Below are 14,808 nucleotides of genomic sequence, written 5' to 3'. Positions count from 1 at the left end.
GATAGTGGTGGAAAGACATCCGAATTTGCACGCCTTTTAAACAGCGCGGTGGATTGAGAAAGAGCTGTCTGAAAGGGGGATGGGTCGGGGAGTATTGTGTGTTTAACAGCAGAGCCTCACTCGCTGAATGGGTATTGTCATCTAGATTTCTATAGTTCACCAAAATACTTTCTCCTGCTGGGGACCTCAACGCATCACGCAGGCGTCAGGCCCAGACATAAATAATATTGAAGATTTGCAAACTACATGTTCTGATGCCCTATTTATTATATTAATTAAACTACATTTCGATTTGTTTAAATAAAACACGGTAGAACAAATACGTTTAAGACGATATCAGTTTAATCTCAGTTTAACATTGGAAAGAATATTGCATGAAATATATAATGGATCTTTACATCAAACATCAACAAAACCAGTTAGTAAAACAGCAGTGTATTCATACAAATCCATGACAGGAAACACATCCAGCACAGCTTCTACATACAGATATAAAACTCACATTTGCAAACTTTTAAAAGTTTCATCTGGACATCCTATATTTGGCATCTAAATCTATGGTCCTAATTTTTGTCAAATAGATTATATTCCACTATTATAGACACATATAAGGACGCCTGAGTTGTGTTTCCTTAAAAATAGGCCTAGCCTACATGTATTTTTTTTAGCTCGTCCCACAGTGCCGTGAAGCAAAAATCCACTGTCCAAAAACCTTTTAGGTGGTTTGGAGTGCTATCACTCCGAAATCACAGTAACTGAAGCCTACACTGAAGTAAAACAAAACAGTGGATATATTCAGTCGTATAATCTTCATAATGGTAAACATTTCAAAATGCAAGGGATTATGAGCGATCATAGAAAATATAGACTAGGACATTTAAAAATACAGGTACCTAAAACAAAGACGCTCATTTTTGTCATTGGCTATCACTTTATATCCAGACGTATATGCATAGTCTCCAAAAAGTTTATTTTCTGCTGTTTGCAAAAATGATGAACCAATATGTTATCCAATATTGTGTTTAGTTTATAGTCAGTGTAACAAAATGATGCTTTAATTGATTTCAAAGTTCAGAGTAAACTGCAGGTGCAAAAAATACGTTTAAAAAAATAGTTTTTCAAAAGATCACAGCACATTTACGCACAGCATAGCTACCCCATCCCGAGGGTGGGAAGCAGGGCTACACGTAATTCCTTTTGTCATAGTCTCCGGTCCCGTTCGGTGTGGCCCGTTTGGTCGGGGAATATTTGGCCGAATAGCCCGAATTCCCGTCAGAAGGACAAGAGCAGCAGAGTAGCGCGCCCCCGATCAGCAGGAGCGCCGTGGCCGCCCAACCGATGTAGAGCGCGGCCCCGATCTCCCTCTTTTTGGACGCGGGCACCTGTGGGTTGTAGAAGTCAGAGATGATGTTGTTGGCCATCCAGCAGAGAGGAACTAACACAAACAACCCACTGGTGATGTAGATGACCCCTCCGGCGTTTACCACCCGGGTTTTGACGTTCTCGGCGCTAATGCAGTTTGTGCACTGCGCCCCGGCGATCACCACCATCAGCCCCAGCACGCCAAACACACACGAGATGACGGTGAGGGCTCGCGCCGCCTGCAGGTCGTGGCCGAGCGCAAGGACCGAGTCGTGCACCTTGCACTGCATCTGGCCGGTGCTCTGCACCACACAAGACATCCAGAGCCCATCCCAGATGGTCTGAGCCACCACAATGTTGGCCTCGATGAACGCCGTTACCTTCCACATGGGCAGCCCGCACACTACCATCACCAGGAGCGAGCCAATGACGCACAGCCCCAGCCCAAGGATCTCCAGTCCAGCGGACACCATCTTCGCTATTTTTTAATGGATATTTGTTATAATTTGTGCCCTCCTCTGTGCGTGAACAACGCGTCTTTATGTGGATGCTGCGCTTTGGAATATCTGAGCTTCAGACAGATTCAGACAACGTCGATTTGTTTGAGACTCCTTACATCACTCTTGCTACAAATAGTCTACAACAGGCTGTCGTTTTGACTGTAAAAACAACTGGACTCATAGAGCGGCTTGACCAATTATATGTTTTGAGTGGGGTGGGGGTGACTCCACAAGCGCTAAAGCCAGAGGAAAAACTTTCACCCAATCAGAAGTCACCGCATCCTCTCAGCACCAATGAGGAGGCAGGGATGTTGGATGAGAATGAACAAAGCCAGGAGACCGCATTTTGTGCGTGCGTGCGTGTGAGAACAGTTAGTCGGTTGAATATAGGGTTGGGAACAAACGCAGAGGACTTGTAAGACCCTAGGCTGTAATAAAACATATTCTAACCAAGTTGCTCATTACTGGAATAGCCTTCACAATAACTAAATTATATGACTTTGAAGCAAACATAATTGCTGGGCTCTTATTTCCAATTTAGTCGAATTTAAGAACATACAATTAATTGGTTATACCCATAGCCAGACCCATGGGCTACTGTATATGACTCTGGTTCTAGACAGAACTGCATCATTTAGTATGACATTCGATGTTATTGATTTTTTTATTTTTAATATTGGAGCATTGTAATAATAGCCTAATAAAAAACAAAAACACCACATAGCCTATGTAAGGGCCCTAGACATAGCAGTTAGGATTGCCTACTGCTGTCTACAGTATGCTGTTTCCAGGCTACAGACTGGACTCACTGGACCATAAGCAGGTGTAATGTTAGTTGCATTACAAATGTAGCCTATGTAATGGCCCCGACCAGAGCAATTAGAATTTCCTAATGCTGTGACAGTATGTTGATTGCAGGCTAAAACTGGACTCACTGGACCATAAGCAGGTGTAATGTTAGTTACATTACAAATGTTGTTTTTGCTTCTGGTGGGTTCAGGGCATAATTAAGCATATACACATTTTCATTTACGTCATTTAGCAGACGCTATTATCCAGAGCGATTTACATGAGCAATGAGGGTTAAGTATTTTTCACCAAATGTATGTCAACTTAGTTTAAAGTCAGTTGCCTGTATATCTCTAAATGTTGTCTATCACTAGCAGCACCATACCACCAAGTAACATTCGGAGTAGTGTATGTGTAAATGTAGCCTACTTGGCCAATAAAGGTGATTCTGATTCGAAACAGCGACCTTCAGATTATTGGCCCAACGCCCCTAACCGCTAGACTAGCTGCCGCCTGTTTCAAATCTAGACTAAGTCTATATGTTAGAACATTTCTTGAAATATATTTCATTGGGAAAAAATGTTTAAAACGATGCACGCTCTCCTTGACTGTTTTGTTTTCCAAGTTTGCATCGACTTCAATTTAAAGTTTTAATTTAGGATACTTTCCGTAGGCTACATTAGCATAGACAATGATTGTTACAATGTTACTTTTGACAAGCGTAGAATCACAGTGCTACTTCCTACACAATAATGTTTGCGAAATAATGTATCCTCCCACGAACTCCCATATAATAACGTGTAACAACCAATGCGTGACATCATCAAGAACGATATGCGCCTCGTATAGAAACTGAGAAGTATGGCTGCCATCTTGGATCTTGAATTACCTTCGCATATTGTGATTCCACCCTGGTTTGAGCCGAAATGAACCCAGTTGCACTGCCTCCCACCCGTGAAAAAAGACAAACGGGCGTCATGGGATGAGGGCGGGACTTTGGAGCTGTTTCCGGAGTCCCTTCCCTGGCCTGGGATAGAAAGAAGAGGGGGGAAATACTTCTGTTTATTTACATTTCATAGGTTACACACAGGTAAGGTCTCAAACGGTCGTATATGAATGCTTGTCTACAAAATGAGTGAGAGAAAGAGAGAAAAGGGATGAGCTTTTAGCGAGATCAGATAGTTGAAACTTGGCAACATGACACCACTCACTCACTGGAATAGCAACCTTTTCATGCTAAAGTTTGACATAAAACAATGAGTTTCATAGTGCTTCGGAAGTTGAATTGATAGGCCTGTTTCCTATTTACAATAAGATACACTGTTTCCATGTAAAGTATATGCAATTATGCCTAACATATTCGCCGTAAATTCTTCATAGAGTGTCGTGTTTGGAATATGTCAATCTTTCCCAAACTGGGTGTGGACGTCAACTAGTAGACAACAAAAGGCCAAAACATTTCCGCTACATTAAACATCCTAATTTAGAATTCAAAGAAGTAACTTTTTGTTGTTGAAAAATACAAAATCTTTATAAAAAAATCATGAATCACACATTTCACTTGTGACAATATTGACTTTGACACTGCAGTATGTATGTATGTATGTATGTATGTATGTATGTATGTATGTATGTATGTATGTATGTATGTATGTATGTATGTATGAATGTATGTATGAATGAATGAATGAGGGGTAACTATCCCCAGAGGTAAGGTCCAATTGTTCACACAAAAAAGTTAAGTTTGGTAAAAATGTGGTATATGGATGATGGTCATGCTTAGGCAAACAAACTATGAAGGAAAATAAGTACAGTTTACACTTTTTTAGCTCTTTACTGAAAAGAGGAGCAACAATTGCTCAGCTGCGAAGTGGTAAGCCTCACAAGCTCATGGAGCAGGACTGCTGAAGCGCGTAGTGTGTAAAAATTGCCTGTCCTCGGTTGCAACACTCACTACTGACTTCCAAACTGCCCCTGGAAGCAACGCTACCTGCCCCAATGCATAGTGCCAATTGTAAAGTTTGGTGAAGGAGGAATAATAGCCTGGGGTTAGCCCTTTAGTTCCAGTGAAGGGACATCTTAATGCTACAGCATACAAAGACATTCTAGACGATTCTGTGCTTCCAACTTTGTGGCAACAGTTTGGGGAAGGCCCTTCCCTGTTTCAACATGACAATGCCCCTGTGCACAAAGCGAGGTCCATACAGAAATGGTTTGTCGAGATCGGTGTGAAAGAACTTCACTGTCCTGCACAGGGCCTTGACCTCAACCCTATGGAACATGTTTGGGATGAATTGGAACACCGACTGCAAGCCAGGCCTAATTGCCCAACATCAGTGCCAACCTCACTAATGCTCTTGTGGCTGAATGGAAGTAAGTCCCCGCAGCAATGTTTCAACATCTAGTGGAAAGCCTTCCCAGAAGAGTGGAGGATGTTATAGCAGCAAAATGGGGACCAACTCCATATTAATTCCCATGATTATGGAATTAGATGCTTGCCGAGTAGGTGTCCACATACTTTTGATAATGTGGTGTATGTATGTAGGCTACTGTATGGATGTAGTCTGTGACCAAAACATGTGTTGTTGTACTGAGTTCATTTCAATTCCTAGAACCTGACATAACCGTTAAACATCAGATTTATCATTGACCTCTGACAGTTTAGCACGTCCTGATAAAATACATTTTATGTTTAGACAACTCCACAATAACAGTAGGAAACAATAATAAGTATTCTCATTGTGTGTGTCTCTGAGCTAAGAGATGGCGGAGGGCCACTATTGAACAGCTATCATCCATCTTGGCTCATATCTTTTGGCTCAGGGAGTCTATGAACATTTCATTTCCCTCTGTTTGAGTGGATGGAGATTATAAAAGGGAAGCCTTTATTGTGAATGTTTAGGTCGTGATAGGAGACCCTTTATATTGAACTCAAAGATGGTGGTAGTTTAGGTAGAGGTTGTCCATGAGCACAGATCTTGGATCAGCGTACTCTCTAAATTCTGACCTCATCCATTATCGGGGGAAACATAAAACTGGTGTTTTATCAGTGTCAAGTGGCAAGTTCCTCTTACTCCTGAAAAATGCAGACTGCCTCCCAAATAGCACCATATTCCCTCTTGTAGTGCACTACTTTTGACCAGGGCTCATAGGTCCCAGATGACACCCTGATACCCATTGGCCATTTGATTAACCTCAGTGTGAGCCGTCTCTTTCTCTAGTCTTATCTCATAAGGACAGAGCTGAGAGGGAGCCCTCTGACACCACTCATCAAGTAGGGACGTTTCCTTTTGTTTTGTAGTGTGGTGTGAACGGAAAAACAACATGAATCAGACTGACATGTCCAAGTGGAGATCCAGAGTGGTGCTCTCAGTAATTGTACTGTACAGGATATGTTGTAATCCTCAATACTGGCAAATGGACAGTGGCATGGAAGAGGATTTGTGTCCACCCATAGAACAGTCTAGTTCTAACCTCGTAGAAGGATGTCATGAAGATATGCTATGTTTTCTTTCTGTTTTCTTTCAGTCTTTCTAAGGATCTTTGGTGCTTTGGTAATGGACACAGATGCTAAACTTAACTACCCATACATTATGGAAGTTGGGTCAGTACTGAGATGTTTATGCATTCTAGGAGTGGTGTAGTAAGAATTTCATGGTAAGGCCTACACTTGTTGTATTCGGCGCATGTGACAAAGTTTGATTTTAGTTTTATGATTTCACAACATAAATAGAAAAATGTGACATTCTATTTATATTGCTCTGCCATTTAACCCTGTGATCCCATGTTGGTCATACAGTAGCTAGGCCTTTGTGCATAGTGAAACAATGTTATGATAACATTTTTGCTTTGCCATCAAACCCTTCTGTTGCTTGACTATTTCCGCTTCTGTCCGCATCATAATAAAAGGGCCATCCTGTGCTCTGTACTCTGTCTGTGTTATGAACAGCCCTGCTGGTTTCCGCTGGCTTGAAAGGCTTTCTCATTCCGCCCATTGTTGTGGTTATTCTTTTCATTGCTTGTAGAGAGCTCCTGAAACAGAGTATAACAGCTTTTATTATTGTTGCCCACATCACCTCGTGACCCCCAAAGGACCACTTATTACAGTCAAGCCTCAAACCCCCTACTGTGTATGTGTGTACATGTGAGTCTGCCAACTTTCTTTTTATGAGGCTACGTTCAGTTTATTAGTTCGCTGCCCAGTCATAGAATAGCTCAAATCAGAGTGGACATTTCAGGAAGAGGTTCTTAACCAAGAGACCAAATTAAGCAAAAAATTGAATTCAAAATAATAACTCATTTATATAGATTTTCATAGGTCTCAATAATTATGTCTGGCTTAAATTTGTTGTTTTAAGTTACTGTGTGACTAAGAGGTAAGGTGTATAGATTCACTGCCACCACAGCCCCTCCAGCTAATAAATCAAGTGTAAACCTCACATGCCAGGATTTTGGCTTAACGAAGGTGGCATTTTTCCTTCTTTGCCAAACTTTTTAATCTCCCTCAGGTCTCCCTTAAATGGGTATTATTAAGTGAGTATTATTGCCGCCTGCCTCCTGCCTGTATCTCCCGTAGTGTTGCCTTTGTGTTAATACCACAGCGATAATGGAACAGCTTAATTAATCTACTGCTGGTTCCCACAGAGACAGTCCAGGAATAACACGTGTGTGTGTGTGTGTGTGTGTGTGTGTGTATACGAGTCAGTGGACGTGTTTAACTATACTTGTGGGGACCAAATTTGGTCAAACAAAAATTTGACCAACTGGGGACATTTTGTTAGTCCCCACATGCTATTTCTAGGGGGGTTAGGAGCTAGGGTTAGGTTAGGGAAAATAGGATTTTGAAAGGGACTGTCCCCACTAAGTTAGTTGTACAAGACTGTGTGTGTGTAGGGCTAACTCATTTTGTTGCGGGTAAAATATATATTTTTTAAAATACAGACATAAGAAACATATTGTATTGCTTTTGCATATTTAATAAATGCATTGTAACTTGTATGGTATGAAGGCCACAGAACGTAGCCGTAGATAATAGATTAATAATAATAATGCTGTGAAATAAATGTACAGTGCCTTGCGAAAGTATTCGGCCCCCTTGAACTTTGCGTCCTTTTGCCACATTTCAGGCTTCAAACATAAAGATATAAAACTGTATTTTTTTGTGAAGAATCAACAACAAGTGGGACACAATCATGAAGTGGAACGACATTTATTGGATATTTCAAACTTTTTTAACAAATCAGAAACTGAAAAATTGGGCGTGCAAAATTATTCAGCCCCCTTAAGTTAATACTTTGTAGCGCCACCTTTTGCTGCGATTACAGCTGTAAGTCGCTTGGGGTATGTCTCTATCAGTTTTGCACATCGAGAGACTGACATTTTTTCCCATTCCTCCTTGCAAAACAGCTTGAGCTCAGTGAGGTTGGATGGAGAGCATTTGTGAACAGCAGTTTTCAATTCTTTCCACAGATTCTCGATTGGATTCAGGTCTGGACTTTGACTTGACCATTCTAACACCTGGATATGTTTATTTTTGAACCATTCCATTGTAGATTTTGCTTTATGTTTTGGATCATTGTCTTGTTGGAAGACAAATCTCCGTCCCAATCTCTGGTCTTTTGCAGACTCCATCAGGTTTTCTTCCAGAATGGTCCTGTATTTGGCTCCATCCATCTTCCCATCAATTTTAACCATCTTCCCTGTCCCTGCTGAAGAAAAGCAGGCCCAAACCATGATGCTGCCACCACCATGTTTGACAGTGGGGATGGTGTGTTCAGGGTGATGAGCTGTGTTGCTTTTAAGCCAAACATAACATTTTGCATTGTTGCCAAAAAGTTCAATTTTGGTTTCATCTGACCAGAGCACCTTCTTCCACATGTTTGGTGTGTCTCCCAGGTGGCTTGTGGCAAACTTTAAACGACAGTTTTTATGGATATCTTTAAGAAATGGCTTTCTTCTTGCCACTCTTCCATAAAGGCCAGATTTGTGCAATATACAACTGATTGTTGTCCTATGGACAGAGTCTCCCACCTCAGCTGTAGATCTCTGCAGTTCATCCAGAGTGATCATGGGCCTCTTGGCTGCATCTCTGATCAGTCTTCTGCTTGTATGAGCTGAAAGTTTAGAGGGACGGCCAGGTCTTGGTAGATTTGCAGTGGTCTGATACTCCTTCCATTTCAATATTATCGCTTGCACAGTGCTCCTTGGGATGTTTAAAGCTTGGGAAATCTTTTTGTATCCAAATCCGGCTTTAAACTTCTTCACAACAGTATCTCGGACCTGCCTGGTGTGTTCCTTGTTCTTCATGATGCTCTCTGCACTTTTAACGGACCTCTGAGACTATCACAGTGCAGGTGCATTTATACGGAGACTTGATTACACACAGGTGGATTGTATTTATCATCATTAGTCATTTAGGTCAACATTGGATCATTCAGAGATCCTCACTGAACTTCTGGAGAGAGTTTGCTGCACTGAAAGTAAAGGGGCTGAATAATTTTGCACGCCCAATTTTTCAGTTTTTGATTTGTTAAAGTTTGAAATATCCAATAAATGTCGTCCCACTTGTTGTTGATTCTTCACAAAAAAATACAGTTTTATATCTTTATGTTTGAAGCCTGAAATGTGGCAAAGGGTCGCAAAGTTCAAGGGGGCCGAATACTTTCGCAAGGCACTGTAGGCTATCCCTCGGATGCAGGCCGTCTCACCCCATGCTGCCCGCTATGTCCTGCTAAGATCCATATCGCAAGCTGTTGACTTGTGGGCCCCGTCCATCAGGCATGCCACTGACTGACCCTAACCACCTCTGTGCTTCGACCCCTGATAGTGTGTGAGATTGTGGGCCAGTGGGTCCGCGGGCGGGCTCTTGTTCTGTCTCTTACCCAGGCGGAGGGGTGATCCGTATGAAAGGCCTCAGGAACCTGGGTGATAAACAGCCATTGTTCTCCTGAGAGCTTGATGAAACAGAGAGGGATATCTGGCCATGCCGCCTGCTGCAGACATATGAGGTCCTGCCACCATACACAATAGATCAGTGTTGTAGTACTCCCGTCTCGAGGCCACATATTGAGTGTTTCGGATACATTTGTACTTGGTCTTGACAGTGAGCACTCATAATTTCTTCACCAGACCAGCGGAGTAAAAAACTCTTCCATTCAATCAGCGGATAAAACCACTTTGCCGGGCCAAATATATACACTTCTTTCTTGAAACATTATCTTAACAGCCTTTATACATTATATACATGTTTGCGCAGTGGTGAACCTGTAGGCCTTCAGTGTGTGACAAGTTCGTGATTCTGAAAGGACAGCAACTGTAATACCAGCGCACTCGTAGGAGAATGCACTTTTTGTAAAACACAAAGAGCCATTGGTGTAGTGGAGGGTATACCCAGGTATAAACCGTATACCCACTTTTGTTTTCAGTGGGCATTGTGTATACTCATTTCTTAATCCCTTCTGTTGTGTATCAAAGTAGTGTAGTGGAGGTATACAACTTATCAATCATGTAGTACAATAGAGAGATCATGCACAAAGTAGCCTACACAATCGCAAAGCATGTGAAATATATTCCCATTCGCGCCGCACAGATGTCTTAGTTCAGAGGAATATCATCTGCAAGCAGCAAGAGTGTGCAGCTCTCAACTGGTTTTGGCTTGGAGCAGCTCACAGAAGAATAACATCGGTAGCTAGTAGGGTAGGAAAGACATATCTACCAGTAAATGCTAAGTAAGGCAACAATGGGTATGCAAACCAGGTATTTAAAAAGTTTAGTCCTAAGTGTTGGCTAGTAGACCATTTGTGATGTGCAGTTGTTATCATGCGCTGTTTGCATCAGGGGCATAGACATGGATGGGCCTGGGCCTGACAAGCCCACCCAATCAGATTTGATATGGTTTAAGCGTTGTTGTGGACTTAGACCATCACGATTTTGAGAGTGAAAATCTGAAATATCTATAGGAAAACTCATACAAAAAACATAGGAAAACACAGGATTTTTCACACAGGGTGCCTTTCCTTTGCTGGATGGGGAGTTTGGGAACTTTTTGGCAAAATTATGGTTTTCCCACTTCTCCAGGTACCACTTCTCCACTGCATAGGGCCGATGGAAAGACAGCAGTCATACACAGCATGATGTTAAAGGATAAGCAGTCCATAAACTCTGACATAAGCCAGTAGGTCCCAATCATAAGAATACAAAAACACAACCATTAAGCATTTCCCAATCGAAATGTACAACTATTACTTCCCATTGCAAAATGGTCAGAGTGAGGTGTTTTCTCATTTGTCTGGAAGTTGCAAGTTAGCCATCTTTTGCCAGTTAGCTTGGGTGCTTCGATGGGACAAGCATGCATTGGCAGGCAAGCTGCAGAATGATGAGGAGGCTACAATTGCCCATTATTTATCAGTGCAATTTTGACAGCCAACTAGCTGAAAAAGTTTGAGAGCATTTGTCTAATGTTCCTTTGTTAGATTTTAGCTCATCTTGCTCTGGCTAGCATTAGTTGTTGATCTTGTTGATGTGCATAACTGAGGGAGAGAGCGCCTACTTTTTCATGGTTGTTTGATAAATAGGACTGTAAAGTTCACAAATGTAAGAGGACTCCCGTGGTATTTACAGAAATACAGGCAGGTGTTTTGTTTTGAATTTTGGCAAATAAATGTGTTCTAATGATCTAAAGTTGCGCTGTTGCAAACACACAGTAAGGTTAAAAGTGAACGATGGCAGGCCCATCTATATATATATATATTATACACACACACACACATTGGGGAGAACAAGTATTTGATACGCTGCCGATTTTGCAGGTTTTAATACTTAAAGCATGTAGAGGTCTGTCATTTTTATCATAGGTACACTTCAACTGTGAGAGACGGAATCTAAAACAAAAATCCAGAAAATCACATTGTATGATTTTCAAGTAATTAATTAGCATTTTATTGCATGACATAAGTATTTGATACATCAGAAAAGCAGAACTTAATATTTGGTACAGAAACCTTTGTTTGCAATTACAGAGATCACACGTTTTCTGTAGTTCTTGACCAGGTTTGCACACACTGCAGCAGGGATTTTGGCCCACTCCTCCATACAGACCTTCTCCAGATCCTTCAGGTTTCGGGGCTGTCGCTGGGCAATACGGACTTTCAGCTCCCTCCAAAGATTTTCTATTGGGTTCAGGTCTGGAGACTGGCTAGGCCACTCCAGGACCTTGAAATGCTTCTTATGGAGCCACTCCTTAGTTGCCTTGGCTGTGTGTTTCGGGTCGTTGTCATGCTGGAAGACCGAGCCACGACCCATCTTCAAAGCTCTTACTGAGGGAAGGAGTTTGTTGGCCAAGATCTCGCAATACATGGCCCCATCCATCCTCCCCTCAATACGGTGCAGTCGTCCTGTCCCCTTTGCAGAAAAGCATCCCCAAAGAATGATGTTTCCACCTCCATGCTTCACGGTTGGGATGGTGTTCTTGGGGTTGTACTCATCCTTCTTCTTCCTCCAAACACGGCGAGTGGAGGTTAGACCAAAAAGCTCTATTTCTGTATATATAATATAATATATAATATAATACATATACATACATATATGTATGTATGTATGTATGTATGTATGTATGTATGTATGTATGTATGTATGTATGTATGTATGTATGTATGTATGTATGTATGTATGTATGTATGTATGTATGTATGTATGTATGTATGTATGTATGTATGTATGTATGTATGTATGTATGTATGTATGTATGTATGTATGTATGTATGTATGTATGTATGTATGTATGTATGTATGTATGTATGTATGTATGTATGTATGTATGTATGTATGTATATTATATATGTATGTATGTATATTATATATGTATGTATATTATAATATATGTATGTATATTATTATTTTTATGTATATTATAATATAAATATATGTATATTATAATATATGTATGTGTGTGTCAGGTTCTTCCTGGGGGTGTATATGAACAGATTGTAATACGATTTCATTTTGCTAAAATGCTGTCAGTTCCACTTCAAATGCAACAATGTTTCAAATGCAGCAATGTTTTATTTTCAAAGAGGTGGCTAACAGCAAGCACAGTGCAATATTAAACACAGTTCCACTCACCAGATGATAATCATTTAAAAATTAACTTATTGTTGAGAGTTATTATTGAAAAGGGAGAAGCTAACAAATTGACAATAACGTAAGCACCAGCTGTCAGAGCAGCTCACAGATCACTGCACCTGTCCATAGCCCATCCAATCTACCTCATCCCCATACTGTATTTATTTATTTATCTTGCTCCTTTGCACCCTAGTATCTCAACTTGCACATTCATCTTCTGCACATCCTACCATTCCAGTGTTTAATTGCTATATTGTAATTCATTTGCCAACATGGCCTATTTATTGTCTTAACTCTCTTATCCTACCTCATTTGCACATGCTGTATATAGATTTTTCTACTGTATTATTCATTGTATGTTTGTTTATTCCATGTGTAACTCTGTGTTGTAGTATGTATCGAACTGCTTTGCTTTATCTTGGCCAGGTCGCAGTTGCAAATGAGAACTTGTTCTCAACTAGCCTACCTGGGTAAATAAATGTGAAAAAAATAAAATAAAACATCCTCTTAGATAACACCTGCTGCAGCCGCTGCAAACTAGCCGACAAGAAAAGCTAGCTAGCTAGACCGTGGGAAAACTACTGTTCGTTATTGCACAGTGACCTGTTGGCCTTCAAGAAGGCAGAAGTTTCCATAAGTTTTTGTAAAAACAGTCCCACCCATTAAGCCAATGTGATTGGTTCATTCCACTGTCACTCAAATTCTGCCCTAATACAGTTGAATGGCAGATGCCTTTCTGATGGCCCATCCAATGGATAACTTAGCAAGCTAGAATTATTTCTCCAGAGACCAGCAAAGAAAGATCCTGATTGGATATATTTTTTCTCTTCAGTGTTAACCCTTTCCTTTCTAACAAACTGAAGCAATTAAATCAGAACATAATTAAAAAGAGTAATATAATTATTTTTATTATTTTATAAATTCCTAGCCCTTCTCTGAAGACATAGAAGGCCCATTGTTCCCCACTGTGTTTGGGTTAGTAATACATTTTAGCGTCTTTATTTCCCTCAGCATGCATTTTTTTCACTATTTGAATGTCTAAATAATCCATATGTTCTAAAATATGAATGCAGAAATACATGATCTTGAATTGGACTCGCTTTAGGTGGTCTCGAACACAAAACTGCAATAGATATATCTTCATCACTCTTTAATGGATTCAAGACAATATTAAAGTGTCATATGGCACACACTCCTCAAAAATATGGGTTACATTTCTTTTCTTGTGTTTTTCAAATAAAGTTACATAACAGGGTTCAGTAGTCTGGCTGTGCTTGTCATCTCTCCCCCTTTTGCTTTATCACACACAACCTGTCATTCAGTGCCTAGTGTGTTATGATCAAATGGAGGGATGTTTTTACACAGCGCAGGGCACAGGTTGGTGGCAATTATGTGATCATTTATCATTCAGGATAATTTGTCTTTCATCCGAGTAGTGCCATAGAGTAAAGCAGTGGGAGCCTAACTAAACATACCTGGTTCTTTTTGGAGGTCTGGGAACCAACTTGTTGTCCGCCCTGTTTCTGCTCTATCAGTTGACTGTGATACAGTTAATGGGGATTTCCATGAGGGACTAGATGTGAGCTTAGTGCCCTAGTGTGGATGCTTTCATTATTCAGAATGTCGGTGAGAGTGGCTACTACATGTTAAAGGTAGTACTGTAGTAAGAGTTGAGTGTAGGCCTGGTGGTGAGTGATTTATACAGTTGTTGTCTCAAGCAGAGATGGCGAGAGAGCCTGGGTGCCAGTCTGCTTCCGCTTAAACAACGCTACATTGTTACCTTGCCAACAACAAAAACAAGTTTACTAAAGCATAAACAGACTTGCACCCAGGCTAATGTTATTGTTGAGTGACTTATATGATATTTATGTTTCTGGTTGCAGGTTCAGGCGACCAGCAACAGTGACCATGTCTCAGTCTGCAGAGAAAGGGAAGGTGAGTGTACCCCTACTTCTGTAGTATGCACACGCCCTAACCCAGGCACTCAGAGAGGACATCCTGTATAAACACAGCTGTTTCATCGGCAGCTTTATTGCTT

The 14,808-nt window shown here is 40.9% G+C and overlaps 2 protein-coding genes across 2 annotated transcripts in view; one reads left to right on the top strand and one right to left on the bottom strand.

Moving 5' to 3' along the window:
• Positions 1-320: 320 nt before the first annotated feature.
• On the bottom strand, positions 321-2,059 carry LOC112262748 (claudin-4). Its single transcript, XM_024438489.2, has one exon. The coding sequence runs from the start codon at positions 1,833-1,835 to the stop codon at positions 1,182-1,184; it is 654 nt and encodes a 217-aa protein (XP_024294257.1). The 5' UTR covers positions 1,836-2,059; the 3' UTR covers positions 321-1,181.
• Positions 2,060-3,590: 1,531 nt separating this feature from the next.
• Positions 3,591-14,808, top strand: part of zgc:63587 (septin-2) — a 44,503-nt gene continuing 33,285 nt past the window's right edge. Inside the window, exons 1-2 of the mRNA XM_024438487.2 lie at positions 3,591-3,741; positions 14,654-14,705. Coding sequence (XP_024294255.1) covers positions 14,679-14,705 — 27 coding nt within the window. The 5' untranslated portion in view covers positions 3,591-3,741; positions 14,654-14,678. The remainder of the gene's footprint in view (positions 3,742-14,653; positions 14,706-14,808) is intronic.

The sequence above is a fragment of the Oncorhynchus tshawytscha genome, linkage group LG12 (genome assembly GCF_018296145.1).
Source record: "Oncorhynchus tshawytscha isolate Ot180627B linkage group LG12, Otsh_v2.0, whole genome shotgun sequence".
NCBI classification, from domain to species: Eukaryota; Metazoa; Chordata; class Actinopteri; order Salmoniformes; family Salmonidae; genus Oncorhynchus; species Oncorhynchus tshawytscha.
The sequence above is the reverse complement of the archived record's forward strand: the minus strand, read 5'-3'. Positions and strand labels throughout refer to the sequence as shown.